The sequence below is a fragment of the Panthera tigris genome, chromosome B3 (assembly GCF_018350195.1).
Source record: "Panthera tigris isolate Pti1 chromosome B3, P.tigris_Pti1_mat1.1, whole genome shotgun sequence".
Classification (NCBI taxonomy): domain Eukaryota; kingdom Metazoa; phylum Chordata; class Mammalia; order Carnivora; family Felidae; genus Panthera; species Panthera tigris.
Window position 1 is genome coordinate 68738138 of NC_056665.1, and position 19242 is coordinate 68757379.

The following is a 19242-nucleotide window of genomic DNA, read 5'->3' on the forward strand; positions in this document are numbered from 1 at the left end:
GAGAATTTCCACATAAGCCTCTGTTTGGGGGTAGAGACTAGTGGAAATAAAAAGCAGACAGAGAGGATCTTGAATGAAATGTGGGGTCTGAAAAGGAGGACAGCCAGAAGACAATGACCTCCACAACACGAGCCAGGGACAGTCTCTAGTTGGGCCAGTGTATAGATTAGAGAAGCCTAACTCCTGTGACAGCCCAGATTCTTACTAGGAAGATGTATCTTTGCTCCCATCACCACCCTAGGCCAGTCAGTGGGAGGGCTTCAGGCTGTGTGGCCACTCAGGGGAGACACGAGTTCCTTCCATCTCAAGGCTTCGCAGAAGGCAGTGTGCTTTACTCCTTGTGTTCAAATGAAGACTCTTAGCTGGTGAGTCTGATGTGGGGAGGAGTGGAGGGGAGCAGAGGAAGTGGTCCTAAACACCTGCATTTCTGGCAAGTTGCTAGGTGATGTCCTTGTCATCTTCCCCGGGACCCCTACTTCTGGCTGGGAGGAGAGTGTGAGTGCGCAGAGGACTGTGTAGAAGATTTTTAGGGATCAGGCCTGAAAGCCATGTAGGTCATGTCCATCCGCTTTCCATTGCCCACAACTCAGTCACATGACCCCACAAACTGCAGGGTAGGCTGGGAAGTGGGGCCTCTGTGGGCTGTGGAGTAGAAGGAATTGGAGCTTGGTGACTGCTCGTTTGTGCCTGCCACATCTAGCCACATTTCTCAGAGGCCACGAAGATACTCCCTCTCCCTAAGTACAGATGACCCCCAGGCACAATGCTTGTGGGTCCCCTGTGGTGGGCTGGCCTTGTCTACGTTCCCGTCACCTTGACAGGAACCCACTTAAACCTTTTCAGATAGGCAGTCTGGCCACGTTGCCCTGTTTTACCCCAAGAAAAGCCTGCTAAAACAAAGCCTAAACAAGTCAGCCCCGTTGCTTTCTGGCATTGTTTATTTATAAGTGAGACATTATATTAGGCAGGTCCTTCTCACAGAGCCTTTTTTCTCCTTGCTCTTCCTGCTGGATGGGAATTAAGCTCTGCTGTCCCTCTAGCTATGACAGCAAGGCTCCCGCAGCCGTCACTTGAAGGCAAAACCGATGAAAATGTCTGATAGGCTGGGTGATAAGTATTTAATTTCCTGGCCATCTATGGCTCTTTCCTTAGAATGAGAAATTATCCTCTGGATTTCCAGTTCCACAGTCGATATGTTTCACAGAGTGGGAATGGTAAGAGTTCTCCATTAAACTGCCTTTGGGATTCTTTTCTGCTTGTCCCATAAATGTGCTTTGTATTTATCTGGAATGAAATTGACATTCAGGGAGTCAGGTAGAAAATTGGTTTGTGAGAATTATGGATACTAATGCCAACAACCTGAATTCATCCAACCCCACTAAGCATCGAGTCTTAGCGGCCACTTTGAAAGACTGAAATGTGGCTGCCACAATCTTGTCGGTTATTATTTATCAACTGCCGTTTGCACACACCTCCCTGTAGGGGAGACAGGGGAGAGCAGTGCCTGGCCCAGAACAGTTTCCTCTGTCGATCTAGGCACACAAAATCTGAATGAGAGAGGATGCGGCACAAGGAGACTGTGGCTAGGAAGCCAGGGGCTGGGTTCCCACTTCCCACGCAGCTGGAAAATGAAGAGGTGCAGCGGTGGCTTGGTGGCTGGTCTCATAGGTTCAGGGAACACTTGGGCTCTGGAAGGTTTGCTCTCACTCTAGGAGAGAAGGAGAGCGGGTGAAAGGTTGTTGAATACCATTAGTAGGAATAGAAGTGTCTCTTAACGAACTTTGAGGATATCACAGCAGGAGACCCAGGAACTGGAATCTGCCCTACTGTGTTCTCTACTGACCTATGTGAGGTTCCCCAAGCCTGCTGCCTGTGAGGGACCTTGGTCAAATGGAAAGCTGAGTGCTGTTAGATAACAAAAATTCAAGGAGATTTTAAAGACCTGATTAGCTTTGTTAATCGATTCATGAATCGGGCAGCAACCCATCTAGCAGTAGAGGGGAGCTCCAAAGGGCTGCAGGAAAGGAAAGTCTTTGAAAGGAAGAGAGGAGGTGGGGGGAAAAGGAAATTACTAGCAAAGAATCCATTGTTTTAGGCAAGGTCATCCTCCTATTGGGAACAGAAGGGATCTATCAGTCAATTTCCTATTGCTGACCGGGAAATCCCCATACTGACTGGTTAAAGGTTACATTCCTAGGGGTTTGAAACTACAATTAGATTAGGTATTAAGTCTTGGCTTACTGACTTGGGACCTTAACCCAAGTGATGCCATTTGGGGCCTGTGGCTTTCTCTTTTTTTAATAATTTTTTTTTTTTAACGTTTATTTATTTTTGAGACCGAGACAGAGCATGAACAGGGGAGGGTCAGAGAGAGAGGGAGACACAGAATCCGAAACAGCTCCAGGCTCTGAGCTGTCAGCACAGAGCCCGACGCAGGGCTCGAACTCACGGACCGTGAGATCATGACCTGAGCCGAAGTCAGACGCTCAACCGACTGAGCCACCCAGGCGCCCCTGTGGCTTTCTCTTTAACAGCACCTTTCATGAAGAGCTATGAGTCCCTACTGATCATAGTGCAGGGGGTTTCCAAGGCTGGGCGGGAGCATAAACTTAGCCTCGATGCCAATGAAGGACCTTCCAGGTCCTTCTGGGTCCATGCCCCATTCATGCACGACTCCCAAGAGGGTGTCAGGCCTGGATTTTGTGCTCCAGATGCCTCATCTGACCCTAGTCCTGCCATGGCTGGGATATTAACCCAGACAGTCTGTCTTCACAGCCCATACTCCCACCTGTTTTCACAGAACAGTGATCACAGGTCACATGCATAGTTGAGAGGGAAGGGGCCTAAGGTGAGGGCAGAGGGGCTAGAAGGAACCCAGCTTCGTGTCCCCCAGGGGCAGCAGGCTCCAGCATTGCTCACTGATTTTCTTGGTGAGGAAGGTGTGGTGGCCTTGACTCTGAATAGGTCCCCCCACCTGCCACCAGCCTCCCCTCGCCACTTCACAAGGCCCGCTTCCTTCCTATGTCTTGGCCATCAGGTCCTGCCCACTGTGCCCTCCAGGTGGTCCTAAGGCTTTGCGGGTTGTGTTCTGCTGCAGGTTCTGGATGTGCTGTGCTCCCTCTGTCTCTGCAATGGGGTAGCCGTGAGAGCCAACCAGAATCTGATTTGTGACAACTTGCTGCCCCGGAGAAACCTGCTCCTGCAGACGCGGCTGATTAACGACGTGACAAGGTGAGGCCACTCTCATCATTCCACAGTGTCCATCTTGTTTCCAGACAGGAAAGGAAGAGGGCTGATCTGAACTCCAGGGCTGCATCCTGGCGGTTTCCATGGCGAAGTGGGTACATAAGATGACACTGGGCAGATGTGTGCTTTTTCAGGGCCCTGTACACCAGCCCTTTTCACAGGGTTTTAAACGTTGCCCCTGAAGTAGCCGACAGTGGAGAGTATGTGTTCCACCTGAGGGCCAGAGCATTTAACCCGAAGTGGTCTACCATGTTTCATGTTACAGTTAAGTACAGATCTTGTAACTTCTTCGTAACATACTCCCTTTTTTCTTTTATTTTTTTTTTTAACGTTTATTTATTTTTGAGACAGACAGAGCATGAACAGGGGAGGAGCAGAGAGAGAGGGAGACACAGAATCGGAAGCAGGCTCCAGGCTCTGAGCCATCAGCCCAGAGCCCGACGCGGGGCTCGAACTCACGGACCGTGAGATCATGACCTGAGCTGAAGTTGGACGCTTAACCGACCAAGCCACCCAGGCGCCCCCTCACTTTTATTTTAATATACCACCTTTTATTTTTTTTAATCTTTTTTTTTTTTAAACCTAGCTCAGCTCCTGGATACTTGCAGCACTATTGCGTTGGTCCTGCTTTTATTTTTTTTTAATTTTCTTTCTTTTATTTAATTTTATGTTTATTTTTGGGAGAGTGCAAGCAGGGGAGGGGCAGAGAGAGGGGGACAGAGGATCCGAAGCCGGCTCTGCCCTGACAGGCTGACAGCAGCGAGCCTGATGTGGGGCTCACAAATCACAAGATCAAACCTGAGCCCAAGTCAGATGCACAACTGACTGAGTCACCCAGGTGCCCCTCAAAATCTTGTAATAGAATGGATGCCCCATGTTGATACTATGGTTTCTTGCATCCTCTGGCACATGGCATTCGAGGTTATCTGTGAAGGCCACAATGAAAAGCATGGGCTCCCACAGAATCCTAGCCTGCTGATCGACACGTGCAGCCACATGTGAGTCATGTGAACTCATGGGACTTACATTAGGCAGGCCTAAGTTATCGAGCTATCTTCTACCCAGGCCCACTCCCTAATCTACAAGGTGAGGAAAGAACTGTGGAGAGTAGAACAGAACTGAGCCATCCACACAGTTTCTTTTGGTACCAACCTGGTTTTTCCTGGCCCACCCAAAATGGGATGCAGCTCCAGCCCAGAACAGTAGATATTTAAGAATAGCACTCCAACCAGGAAAACTCTAAATGGTTTGTCCCAAGCTTTTAACCATCTTTCTGGATACGTTAAGTCCTCCAGCCCTTATCAAAGTTGGCTAAGAGTGGCTTCTCTTCCCTTCTCCCTTTTTCTGCTGTCTTCAATTGAATTTTTTCAGCTTTATTCATTGAAGTATAATGGACAAACAGTTAAAGGATATTTAAAGTATGGAATATGATGATTTGATATACATTGTGAAAGGATTTGCCCCATCAGATTAACACATCTGTCACCTCACATATTTATCCTTTTTGTGTGTGAGAGAGCCCTTAAGTTCTTCTCTCTTGGCACATTTCAATTATGCAATACAGTGTTACCAACTGTAGCTACCATGTTACACGTTGTATCCTCCTATGATATGCATCTTATAAGTGAAAGTTTGTACTTTTTTTCTAACCTCTGTTTTTGCCACCCCCTACCTCTGCCCCTGGCAACTGCTTTTCTGCTCTCGAGAAGTTTTGTGTTGTTTTTTTTTTTTTAGATTCCACCTGTAAGTAGTTCCATGTCGTTTTCTTTGTTTGTCTTGCTTGCTTTCTTTAGAGAGGGAAAGAAAAGGAACACGAGTGGGGGAGGGGCAGAGAGAGACAGGGAGAGTATCTTAAGTAGGCTCCTTGCTCAGCGCAGAGCCCGATGCAGGGCTTGATCCCACAAACCGTGAGATCATGACCTGAGCCAAAACCAGAGTCAGATGTTCAGCCAACTGCGCCACGCAGGTGCCCCTGGTCTGGCTTATTTCAAATAGAGGTTTCTTAATGCTTTCAAGAGGCCACTGTTACTAGTTATGCTTAGGTGAGAAAGCTGCCACTGTGGGAATAGGGGGAGCTTGAACCAATTTCCCAGGAGATGGAACTTGATTAAGTTCCTTCTTCCACTTACAGAAAGACACAAGGATTTATGGTTATGCATTTCTATGACGTTTTCAGCATCTTTTACCCATGGTCGACACTCAGTAAATGCTGCTTGCCTTGAATGGAACAAGGAGACGTTCTTTATATTTTTAAAAAGAATTAACATTGTCCTGACACCTCCCACTGAGAACTCGATCAAGTGTTAGAGGCTCTAAGCGTTTCCTATTTTAGAATCCTATGAAAAACACAAAAGTGCTCTTGCCTTCAGTTGACAGTGCATCCTGTGGCCCAGTTCAACCTGCTTGCTGTTGTTTATCTCCGTGCTTCCGAGTCTGTAGCTGCCACCTGTCCCGTGTTCAATTTCAGCATTCGGCCAAACATCTTCCTGGGAGTTGCTGAGGGCTCAGCACAGTACAAGAAGTGGTACTTTGAGCTGATCATAGACCAAGTGGACCCCTTCCTAACAGCTGAGCCCACACACCTACGGGTGGGCTGGGCCTCTTCCTCAGGCTATGCTCCGTACCCTGGAGGTGGAGAAGGATGGGGAGGCAACGGTGTTGGAGACGACCTGTATTCCTATGGCTTTGATGGCCTTCACCTTTGGTCAGGTGAGTACCTTGCCAGAGCTCTGGCCCCTTTTCCCTTGCTGGAGATGATCGAGGCTTGAATTGTTCAAGCTGCAGTGTTCACTTTCTGTCAAAAGGATGCAGACTCAAAAGTCTCAGCTAATTAGAGGGTTAAGTGGAAAGCACATCAGATCTGAAATGAGACTGTCCTGCTTTGCCACCATGACTCTGGCACTTACTTGCAGCTGCGTGATCTAGTGTGGCTCAGTTAACTGTTCCCAAGCTCAGTGACTGTAGCATCACTATTGCCTAGGATGTTAAGGGTTATATAGTCAAACCGGGAAAGAGACTCAGCGTTTGTTTACTGGACCTTACAATAAAGCTTACATACCTTTTGTTTACTGGACCTTACAGGAAGCTTACATACCTTTTGTACATTTTTCCCCTCACTTTATTTATATAATGACCCCTTAATGATAATAAGATAATATTATTATTAAACATATATAATAATATTATTATTAAAACAAGATAATATTGTTTTTAATGTGTACTTATTTTTGAGAAAGAGCGAGAGAGCAGGGAAGGGACAGAGAGAGGGAGACACAGAATCCAAAGCCGGCTCCAGGCTCTGAGCTGTCAGCACAGGGCCTGATGCGGGGCTCGAATTCACGAACTGTGAGATCATGACCTGAGCTGAAGTTGGACGCTTAACTGACTGAGCCACCCAGGCGCCCCAGTGTTCATAATATTGGCCTCATGTGACTCATGTGGAACCACCACAAAGATGTTTAAGTAGTTTATTTACAGTCATGCTGAGAGGGATCCAGATCTGACTACAAGTCCATCATTATGTCAGTGCAACATGTTGCTTCATGATACACTTTACAGAATGCCTGGATCAGTGCTGGGCACACCCTAAATGCCAATCGCTTAAAAAAAAATAAAAGAGTGCAACTTCCTTTTTAAAACTCCACTTATGCTTTCCCCAAGCATATCCATGGCCTGTGCCCGCAGGAATGGGTTACCTTCTGCCTAGACGAAAATGCAAGGCTAACTTTTAGGCTTTCCCCCAGAACTAGAGCTTTACCTCTTCTTTCTGTTGTCCACAGCACATTGTACCTGTATCTTTTGTGAGACTGTATTTGGGGTCACTGTGTCCCTTATAGAAATCACTTATGTAAGCATGTCTCTTACGTAAGAAACGATGACACGCATTCTTCCCCAAATCCAGTACTACGGAAAAGCTTGTCTCTACAACACAAACCTATACATTTTCTTTTGTAACTGGGAACTATGTAACTTATCACATTTTCCTTGTTCCCTCCACTTTCGGGCCAAAACCGTCACCTGGGGCTCTGATTCCATATCTTACAGTTGGTATGTATTTTCAGCGGGTCGGCATGGGTTGGTTTTTTAATTTTTTGTGCTGTTGTATGTTCAGTATAAACATTTAAAAACTTTTAGGAATGGTGTCCGCTTACTTATTGATAAATGTATCCTGGATCATTTGTGGGAAGAAAAAAAAAATCTCTGTTTTGTGTGTCCCAGGGGACAGTGTGGTGCAGACAAAGGCAAGTGAAAAACGGCAGAATGATGGGTGATAGTGACGTGAAAGCCCTGTCTTGTCGTTCTCTTATCCTCCCAACTTCCCTTCGCCAGTGCCATCCTCATGGGGAGTGACCGTGGATCTTCCCTTCTTGGGTCACGGAGCCACTGTGTCTGTGGCTGTACAGACTGTGGCTGTGATGTGGGTTAGCCTCACATGTCATGAAGTGCTCAGAAAGCTGTCTCCGAGGAAGTGAGTGAAAAAGAAAGAGTTCTTATGGTTACCCACATCTACATCTCCTGAGTTTGGTAGGGTGGAATCTGTGAGGGGGCATGAGCGGGATTGGCTTGACAACATCATTCCCCTACTGCCTGCTGATAGCTGTTCCTCTCCTGCCATCTCGTCACCATCACCCAAGCTACAACTGCATCCCAGGTTACACCTGAAGGGAACTCTGCCTGGGGACTGGTTAAGGAAATCCGGAGGACACCTAGACTGTTGGATGAGGCAAACTGGACCCTTGTTCCAAAGAGAAACTAACCGTGCTCAGAGGAAAAGTGTTACTCAGTCCTTCCCAGATTTTGTAGCACTGTGTGGGGCACTTAGTGGATCCCTTCATAAAATTTGCGGAATGAATACATCGATGAGTCAAGAGACAGAGAAGCCAGGGCATCCGGGAAAGGTTGCCATTTGCATTTCAGAACTCGAACATCCATCTAATTGTGTACCATTCCTGGAGCATGCCCCATGCTCGTCATCCCTCTTGTCCTTTCTCAGCAGAAGACTGGGAAGCCAGATGCGCCAAGCCCACACCAGTCATCACGAGCAGTGGCCCTTCTGATTGGTGATAGATGACAGGGGAAAGGGACTTGGGACTCAGTGTTTCAAGAGCTGATTGTGGCTCTCTGAACATGACCCACACTTAGTAATACAATGCCGTATAGGTACATTCAGAGAACCTCACCCCCTCAGTCCTCAGCATCTGATGAGATGTGGAGAGACCAGTGTCAACAAGATTGACACGTCTCGTGCTCATTAAAACACAAAGCTTCCTTGGGTCTGGCATCATTCTGAATTCCCCAGCCAGCGCACAGGGAACATATATCTGGCAGAAGGCACTGCGGGTAAATATGCCAACATGTGTTCCAGTTGAAGAAATAAGGTTTCTGTTAATGACTCCCACCAGGACACCACTGTATCTTGGACTATCTGATGAAAGGATAATTGTTGGATGAAGAAATGAAATGGAAACAATACTCCAACTTACTGCAGGATGTAAGGGAGGGTGGCTAGGGAGACCTACTGGGAACTCCTCCTGACAAGTTTTCTCCTTTTCCTTGAGATATAAATGCCCAAGTCCATTAACTTTAAACTCATCTGTATGTATGAACTAAGCTACTGCCTCAAACTGATCTTTAATGTACTTATTAAAGCACAGTAGAGGGGTGCCTGGGTGGCTCAGTCCGTTAAGCGGCCGACTTGGGCTCAGGTCATGATCTCGCGGTCCATGAGTTCTAGCCCCGCGTCGGGCTCTGTGCTGCCAGCTCAGAGCCTGGAGCCTGTTTCAGATTCTGTGTCTCCCTCTCTCTCTGACCCTCCCCCGTTCATGCTCTGTCTCAAAAATAAATAAACGTTAAAAAAAATTTTTTTTAAATAAATAAATAAATCACAGTAGATACTGTCATTATTGGTAGGAATTATAGTGCCCCTAACATGTAGTCACTGGAAAGAGTCAAGAAGAAACAGCATGGCTTTGGAGTTGTACCTGGGTTTGAATCCCAGAACTTCTGTTTACTGATGTTTTTTGATTCTGGGCTCAGAGACTTGGTTTCCTCAGATAAAATGAAGATATATAGGCTCTTATGAAATTTAAATGAGGTAAGGAACATGAAGTTCATGACACGTTAGCTACCCAGTAAATACAATTTCCCATCCCTTGTTGTCTGTGAGGTCCACTGCAATCATAAAGACCATGTCCAGAGTTGTGGGTACCTCACTGGAGACCAGGAGAGCAGCCCATTCTCAGGGGAACTACCTGAGTCCCATGCTGAATGGGAAAGGATGTTTCTTTTTTATTTTTAATGTCTATTTTTGAGAGACACAGTGCACATTGGGGACGGGGGGGTGGGGGGTGCAGAGAGAGAGTGAGGGAGACACGGAATCCAAAGCAGGCTCCAGGCTCCGAGCCGTCAGCGCAGAGCCTGATGTGGGGCTTGAGCTCACAAACCGTAAGATCACGACCTGAGCCGAAGTCGGACGCTCAACCAACTGAGTCACCCAGGCACCACAGGAAGGGAAGTTTCAGGTGACCTCCTGGGATGATGAATGAGCTTTTTCTCTATGTAAGGAAAAAGCACTCCTCATGGGTCTTTTTAGCCACCAAAGTCTGTGAGGCCACTTTCAAGCATCAGCTGTAGATGTATCCCCCATCTTAACCCTCCTAACAGGCTCCTGAGTCAGCTTAGCCACTGGGAGTTTCCTTTGCGAGGATGGGTTCTTTTCTGGTCCTGGCATTGCTTTCCCTCTACTGACATAGCCTTCATGTAGCCTTTTGGGGCTGCCATTGGGATGAATTCGACTCAGAGCTGCCTGTAGTATGTTCCTGGCTGGGGGGACAGTTTCACAGAAAGAGATCTGTCTACGTTTCCCTTTTAATACCTTTTCCCCTTGTGCAGTTGGAATAAGCAGAGGAATCTACCTTCCCGAGTGATAAGTGATGCAGGAAATGAATGGGGTAAAATTGTGTTTCCTGATTTATTATGATGTCTGGCTTTTTAAACATTTAAATCATTTAGCTCAACAATTGCATTTGTATGAGAGGGTCTTTACCTGTCTCCCTCCTGAGATGAGTCCCAGCACTGAGCGGTGGAGGCACACCCCACTGTGACTCAGACCCTTCCAGCCCTGCTGCTGCTCTGTGAAGAGGACCCAAGGAGTGGCTAAAGAACACCAGCATTTCTACGTGTTTGGATCCTCTCTCCTTCCCACTGCCAGAGTGTTTGTGTTTGCATGATAGTGCCAAATTCTGCAGTGCCTGGGGCAGTGGAAATGCTGATGAGTTGCCTACATTACTCATCAGAAGAGGCTAAATCCTGCAGGAATGTGTCCTTGGGTCAATTTGAAGGTGTGCAGCCTATGATAAAGTGAGATTTTCCTTTATCTTACAGTGCTGCTTTGGAATGGCCTTTCTGATCTTCCCGGGACCTTAAGGTAGGCCCGGGCCTCTGAGCCAGGAGCAGTTTATTCAGACAAAGAGAGGCTACAGGACTTCCCAGCCTGTTTGGGTGGGCTGTGGCTAGGATTATAGAGACTTAGACTTTGTAACTCCTTTGCTTTGCTTTCTATGGACTAGCCCTTCTGTTGGTTGTTCTAAAGGCTCACATACGTGAAACATACTTGAAAGTGACTATTTTTGAGCATTCTCTTCACAAAAGGGTCTTACTCGTTTTTATTAACTCAATACAGTGACTTTTCGAGTCTCTGGACTCAGCCCTCAATGCCATGATTCTCCATAGTGTTATTTTTTCATCATAATACCAAAGACATTCCTACAGCATTCTGGCATTCTTCTCTACTGTTAGCCTAGTAATTAAAGTTTCTAGAGCTTCAGAAACAAAAGCAATAATAGTACTTAGTGTGGGTTATGATGTGTCAGGCACACTTCTAATCCCTCTTTAGGGAATAATTCATCCAAAACTCAAACAATCTCATGACGCTATTTTCACTTGACAGATGAAGAAACTTGAGTTGACAAAGGTAAGTGATTTGCCCAAGGTCACACAGTAAGTGACAGAACCAGGACTCTAGCCCAGAGAGTCTGGTTCTAGAAATGCCTAGTTATTGCTACATGCTAAACCTTTTGAGTGGCATACAGGACATCAGTCATTTGTTTCATTGAAGTCCTGGGAATAATTACGGTACCTTACAAACAACTCTTAACAACAATAGTGTGGGCAACACGGTACCCATTTTATAGAGGTGGAATCTGATTTTCTGGTAAAATTACATGCCCAGCTTCAGGTAACAGACAAAGACTTGGTATTGAACTCAGCCCTCTGTGATCCGCTTCTGCTCCCTGCCGCAATGCCACCTCACTACAGAGCAATTTAAAGGACAAGTATGTTGTTTAAATGTGGGGTACAGGACCCTTCTGAATCATTTGGAGCCTTGAAAGCCCTCATGGGGTTAGAGATTTCTTCTTGTAGATGAGAACAGATTTATAAAACAGTGTGTAAAAGCCATTGCACAATTCCCTTGTTTTCTAGTTTGAGAACCTTCACACTGCTCCCATTTTAAAACTAAATATACCTTATCAGATGATATTTTATAACATGAATATTGTATGAAATGGGGTTTTTTTGTTCCAATAGACTTCCCAAACCATTGCGGTAAGTAATCACTAAGTACATGCTTCCTATCCAGTAATTATCCACTGTCTCCCTTTAGTTTCTGGATAGTATCAGTCCCAACTCTGTATTCTGCATATGTTTTAAAAATAGGCTCAAACAATGATTTCACTTGGCCTACTGATGATCTTCTACTCAGTGCCCATTCTTTTAGAATAAAGGAGTTTTGTAAAAGGCAGTGGTGTTTACCACAAGGGTATAATTGCTCATCCTGGTTGTGGTTTTCCACCAAGGGAGGGAACTAGACAGGAGAAATGCTCTCGGCTGCCATTCTTCGGGAAGGCACTTGGCAACTATGGCATCTTAAGGGCTAAATAAAGCTTGGAACTCAGCTTCCGATGGCATCAAAGCACTGCTGTAGATGAAGAGTATCCCTCGTGAAAGCTGCTCTCTGTCTTTACGGCCGAGGCTCTGGCCGGCAGGGAAGCCAACAGTGCGCTTTGAGCAGCTAGGACGAGAGGGCGCTGGCATCACAATTCAACACTGTCAGTTTGTCCTAGTTTATGTGAGTCTCAGAACAGTAAAGGACCTTCTCATTTGTATTTTTAGCCAGCGAGGATCTGAATACCTTGAAAGTTAGTTGACCGGGGCGCCTGGGTGGCTCAGTTGGTTGGGCGTCCGACTTTGGCTCGGGTCATGATCTCGTGGTTCATGTGTTCAAGCCCTGTGTCGGGCTCTGTGCGGTCAGCTCGGAGACTGCAGCCTGCTTCAGATTCCATGTCTGTTTGTCTGTCTGTCTCTCTCTCTGTGCACCCTCCCCCACTCACGCTCTGTCTCTGTCTCTCTCAAAAATAAACGTTGAAAAAAATAAAGCTAGTTGACCAACCGAGCGTTTCAGTGGCTTCTTGGTTTTCCCAAATTCACAGAAATCTCTTGGGATTTTTTTTTCAAATGACTACAGTGATATTATCCAGAAGTTAAACTAAAGGAGAAAGAAACAACTGAAGCAGAAAATATTGGTTTTTAATGTGAAAATAAGAAATACTGAGAATGAGACCGTTGTAGCAAGATTGGCTGAGTTTTAATATCATAGATTCCTTTCATAACAGACTTGATTATGATAAGGGAGAAAAGATAATTGGGACCTGGGATACCTCAACTCCATAAAAGGAACCAAGAGCCCTCGATATCCTCAGAGAAATTGGAAAGGTGTCAAACCTCTGCAGTCTTAGAATTTGGCTTAGATTGCTGTGTTTTAAAGGAACCTGTTCCTCATTCTCAGGAATGAAGCAAGGTTACAAAAACCGAGTCTGGGGCTGTCTCAGGCTTATGTGCCTTGCGTACGTTATTTTGTGTCATTGCATCTGGTGTGGTGCAAACAGTCCAAGTTGTGTGTCCAGTCCGGCTGTGTTCTGCACCTACTCCCCAAGCTCCTATCCATCCCCACACCTGCCGCACACAGGTAGGTCTCCTCCATCCTTTTGTATAAACTATTCTTCTATAAGAAGTAGTCTTTTCTATATAGTGGATCTTTGACTCTTGTCCCATGCTCCTGGGCTGATTTGGCACCTTCCTGTATCTTAGAAGCATCACGTTGTGTACACCTTCATTCCATTAACTAGACTGAATTGTAATTCTTTATTTGAATGTTTATTTCCCACCAGATTATGGATTTATTAGGAGCAGGAACTGGGTCTTCAGTCCTTGATCCCCAGCCTGGTATCTGGTACCACGTAGAGCCTCGTTCACGTTTGTACAAGGGTGGGGGGAAATACAATATGGTTTTGTCAGTTGCCCACAGTAACCAGAAGGAGATACTTAGTATATATTTTTTTATTAAGGATAGTGTAGTAGTTTCACTATTTAAAAAAAATTTTTTTAATGTTTATTTATTTTTGAGAGAGACAGAGACAGTGACAGCTGGGGAGGGGCAGAGAGAGAGAGAGAGAGAGAGGGAGAGAGACAGACAGAATCCAAAACAGGCTCCAGGCTCTGAGCTGTCAGCACAGGGCCCGACGCGGGGCTCAAACTCAAAAGCTCTGAGATCATGACCTGAACCAAAGTCGGCTGCTTGACCAACTGAGCCACCCAGGTGCCCCTCGCTATTTTAAAATCCACCACTTAATTTAGAACCTACTAGAATAGCATTAACCACTGGAAACATTAAATAATTCATAGCTGAGATTAGAAAGATTATATAGTATAGATGTGCATACAAAATTTATAAACAACTCACGTACCCATCGTAAGGGGGTTTTTAATTACCTTATGGCATATGATGAAGCCATTAAAATGCAGTTTCTAGTGAATATTCCATTATACAATCAGATATTTACAATACAATAGGTAGAGAAAAGTCACAAAACCCACAGAATCCTAGAATGGATGAAAAGTGTGTATGTGTGTGTGAAAGTGGAAGCATTTTTTATTGAGTTACATTTTTTTCTTTGTTTATATTTTTGTATATAATGAACATTTATAATGAATATGTATTCTGTCATCAAAAAATAAGATACATTTTTATAATTTTTGTTGCCTGAAAGTCCATTTTAATACCTAAATTCTGCCTCTTCATTGCTCTCTTGCCAATAGAATTGTAACCGTGGTAGGGAGATGGGTGAGGGAGTTAGGATAATTTGCTTTTAGAACTTCCAGAATGAGATGGTGTGACACAAAAATCCCGAGAGGTGATTTTCTCATGACTGTAAGTTAGGTCAGACAATGATAAATCATCCTATTAAAGAGATACACAGTAATGACAAAAATCATCAACACAGTGTACAACTAACCCTCTGTTTCACTGCTTATATGAACTAATAGAATTCTTTAGAACAAGTAAACTATGCTGCATAGTTTAATGGCTGGATGACCTTGCTGTTACTCACTTTGATGGCTCCTGCGTCCAGTGCCAGAGTGGCCATATCTTTTACAGGAAATGGAAGAGGGCAAGATCTTTGGGCATCTGAGAGTAAACCCACGCACACACGCGCCCTCACACTGCAGGACCCACAACCAGCAAAGCAATCTGTTCGTGAATTCAGACACCGGGCCAGAATCTGAACACACAGTGAGGGGGTTGAATTCATGTTTGTTCTCATTCCTGGCAGTTTCAGTTTCCTCTGAGACTCCTCTCGTTTTGGGCTGCCCACTCACAAGCTCCGGAAATCATTTCTCACTGCTCCCCTCACACTGGGAAAGCCAAGTTGAATTGCAAATGCAGGAGCATATCCAGACCTCCTGTGTGCCATCATACCTCCCCACCTCCCACTGTGAGAGCCTTCTCTAGAGTCCCACAACGCCTTCTTGTTCTTTGCTCACCAGGCCGCATACCCAGAGCCGTGGCCTCCATCAACCAGCACCTCCTGAGATCAGACGACGTGGTAAGCTGTTGCCTCGACCTCGGGGTGCCCAGCATCTCTTTCCGCATCAACGGGCAGCCTGTGCAGGGGATGTTTGAGAACTTCAACACAGATGGGCTCTTCTTCCCTGTGGTGAGCTTCTCAGCAGGTGTCAAGTAAGTGATGGCTGTGATTTCATGGCGAGTGGCTGTTAGCCCACCTCCCCACCACTCGTGTGAGCCAGGGAGCAAGGGAGTGTCCCTTACGACTTCCACACCATAAGCCAGACTGCCCCCCCACCCCCCCTCCCCCGCCAAAATGATGGTGAAAGCAGGAGAGCAATCCAGAATCACTGACTCCGTAGATAGTCATTGAATACCTACCTACCACCAAGGGTTTTGTAATGTCTTCAAATAAGAAGATGAATAACATCAATCTTATGTAGATGCTTGTTTTAATAATTGTTTTAAAAATGACATCCTCATTATTAAAAATTTATAAGATACAGTTCTAAATAAAACAACGTCACAATCCCAACGTGTAACTATAATCTCTGCTATTAGTTTCAAGTCTTTTATTCTACACATTTTGGGAGGTTTTTTTTTCTTTTTCTTTCTTTTTTTTTTTTTTGAGAGAGAACGTGAGCAGGAGAGAGGGGCAGAGAGAGAATCTTAAGCATGCTACACGCTCAGCACGGAGCCCAACGTGGGGCTCGATCCCACAACTTTGGGATTGTTACCTGAGCCAAAATCAAGAGCTAGACGCTCAACTGACTGCGTCACCCAGGCACCCCATGAGGCTTTGTTAATTGACATCACACTCAATATGAAGTTTTATGTCTTCCTTAGTTTCCATTCAGCCATACATAATGAGCCTTTTCCTGACTCCTTAAGGATCCTCCTCAAAAACAATTTTTATAGCCATATAATATCCTTTTATTTGGTTGTCCCATAATATAGCCATTACTTTATTGTTAGACTTTTGTGCTAATTCCATTTTTATCTTTATAAATAAAATTATGATGGACATCCTTGAGCATAACTCTTTTGTCTGCATATCTGTTAAGTTCTTCCTAGAAGTAGGTCAAAAGCTATGAAGTTTTTAAAGTCTAAATTTGTAGGGGTGCCTGGGTGGCTCAGTTCTGAAGCCCATGAATTTTTTCATAACTCATTTCACCACAGAGTCTGACCTAAACTCATTTTGTTGTCAAAACTGTCATCAACAGAAATGAGGTTGCTTTTAATCTTTCATTTATTCCTCTTCTTTTGAATATTTACAAGCTTAACTCTAGAAATATTAATGTGTTTGATTAAGGGGTACAGCCCCTCACCTGTCTAGAGGTTGTATTTAATACATAATATGTATACTTTCTTTAAAATCTAAAGAATTCTAAAGTCTGAAACACAACTCCAGATTTCAGATAAAGGATTTGGGCCTTGTAGTATCATTTAAAGCAACATATGGGAAAGCCCAACTGATTGAGTCTTCATTAACTTTTACTGTTATGGGTTATTTTTAATCTTTGCTAATTTGAGAAAATTGTAACTTAAAGTTTTAATTTTCTATTTATTTGATTACTTGTGTGGTTAAGCATTTTTAATGCTTACGGTTCTTAGATAGTATTTCAACCCAATATTTTTTATGTTCTTTGCCTATCAGGTATGAATTTCAATGTTTTGTATGTTAAGACTATTTAAAATACTGCCTTATTCGTTTCAAATCTTTTTTCCGAGTTTACGATTTACATTTTCACACTTAGCTTTATTTTCCTGTCGTTTCTTTGTTTTTCCCTTTTACAAAAATAATGTAAATCAAGGAAATAACCAAGAACCCAAAATTGCACAACCTGGAGACAACCCTATTACCTTTTTATTCATACATCCGAATATTTTTACACTAAATTGAATTTATACTATACAAGCTGTTTTCTACATACTATGGCTAACTAGTGTGTTTGTTGCTCTGCCCCTTTCCTTATACCAGTTGGATGCTGTATTAATTATTTTAGTCTGACAATATATTTTAATGTCAAGACAAGACAGACCCCATTGTGACTCTTCTTCCCCAAGATTTTCTTAATCATTCTCGATCCCTGCTTATTAAGGAGATTACAATAGAATGAGTGGAAAACTAGAATCAACACAGTAAGAATCAAACTGGTTTCCATTGAAGCCCTTGGAAAGGGCCATAAAAGGAGGGGAGTTGTAGAGAGCAGACACTTCGAGCTTGGACCACAAAGATGCCATCTCAGAGCTGCGAGCATCTGAGGGATGGATTTCCAAAGTGATAGCACTGTGATAGTCCTCAGCACCTCAGGTAGACTGATAAAGCAAGACATGCTGATATATTTTTCTAATAGAGGATGAAATTTCAGTTCTGTTTCAGTTAAATAATTTAGAAATAAAGAATTATCCTTTGGAAATGATATTGAACCTTGGGAATTTGACACAGATATGCAAATACACATGGTATGTATACACATATATAGATATGCAACATACACTTAAGCTAATGTATGTTTGCACACATAGTGATACAGTATTCAATACATATATATATTTATAAACATGTTGATGTCGATGGATATAATAAATTTAAATTAAACATTACCATTGTTTGAGATTCTTTTAACAAAAGGAGAACAATGATAGTAAAACCTTACTAGGGCTGCAAATCTACTCAGCACTGTTGGAAGCCAACGAATCTTGTGTCTGCCCCAGGGACTGTATTCTAGAGTTGTGAGTTCTTTATCTGTGTTTCTGTCTGCTGAGGACATACCCATTAGAATTTCATTCCAGTTCTCCCGTTTTAAGCGTGGCATAACATCCCATTCTTCGTTGATATCCATAAGAAGCATTTAGAAAACCAGGAGCATTATTGAAAGACAGAGACACTGTAAGCCCAAAGAGAACTGATTGGAACAGAGACCCCTGGCAGTCGGGGGAGAACCAGCACATGTTCCACTGTACATCCTCCCCACTTGATTGCCCAGGAAGAAAGAGAATGAGCAGAAATCTACATATGATGTAACAGCGTTTGGGTCATCCACCTGTTGACTCAGTACCTTCTTCAGAGAAACAAGATCACTCTGAGCAGTCACTTCTCAGGACCACGCTGGCCTAGGTAGCTAATGGCCTTGGTCAGCCAGCATCACTGCCCTTCCCTTCTCTGTTGGTTTTGACCACATCCCACTCGCTGGGTTTTACTTATTTTCAAGGCAAGTACACCTACTTCTCAAGCATCTCATCTGAGACAAGGGCTTAGCTAGAAGTCAGATCTCTGGAGAAAAGGATCTTTTTTAGTGTGCCGGCTTAATGGTATCTAAGTAGTTTGTGTTTAGAGATCAGTACATCCAATCTTGTATGTTGCCTAATGATTTTTAATCATGAACTCATCCATCCAGTCTCCTTCAGAGAAATGAGATAGGATTTTTAAGTGTGTGAATTTATTTATTTATTTATTTATTTATTTATTTATTTATTTATTTATTGGTGAGGACTTAAACTGAAATCTCTTGGCAAAGAACTGCAGCTGGCAGGTAAAGAAATGGGCGACTCCACCGTATCCACATGTAGAAGATGGTTCTAGCATCTCCTGTCTGGGACAGCAGGGCATGCGGCCTTCTGAGTGCCCAGGAAAAAGAGAAGCAAAGTTCCAGGATAGGAAAAATGAGTTGTCTAACCCATTTATAAGGCACAAAACTGGTAAGAGAATTTAAGAAACTGAAGGGTCCAGATGTGTTGATTTGAAAAGTTGTTACCTTAGCTATGAAAGCCTCTTGCTTAAAGCACCTGAATTAGTGGTAAGCTAATGACTGGGACTTGATGTCTTTCAGGCCTCCTTTCTCTCAGGAAAATGTCACCTCTGATATATTCCTGTCTTTGGTTCTCAGAACATAATATGATCTGAAGAGAGATGGAATTGCCTGCACATTTGGGAAATACATTTTACTGAAGTACATTCAGCCCCTTATATGATGTCTTCAGTCATTCCCAGTGCTGGTCTTGTGTTGAAGAGTAGCCAATGGACTGATTTTTATTTGTGAGCAAAGAGGATCAGTATACGAGTACTTACTCTTACATCAACTGGTAAACTA

The 19242-nt window shown here is 44.0% G+C and overlaps 1 protein-coding gene across 1 annotated transcript in view; it reads left to right on the forward strand.

Moving 5' to 3' along the window:
• The window catches only part of RYR3 (ryanodine receptor 3), a 524192-nt gene that overhangs the window by 283059 nt on the left and 221891 nt on the right, over positions 1 to 19242 (forward strand). The window contains exons 17-19 of the mRNA XM_042989263.1: positions 3098 to 3231; positions 5714 to 5955; positions 15130 to 15322. Coding sequence (XP_042845197.1) covers positions 3098 to 3231; positions 5714 to 5955; positions 15130 to 15322 — 569 coding nt within the window. The remainder of the gene's footprint in view (positions 1 to 3097; positions 3232 to 5713; positions 5956 to 15129; positions 15323 to 19242) is intronic.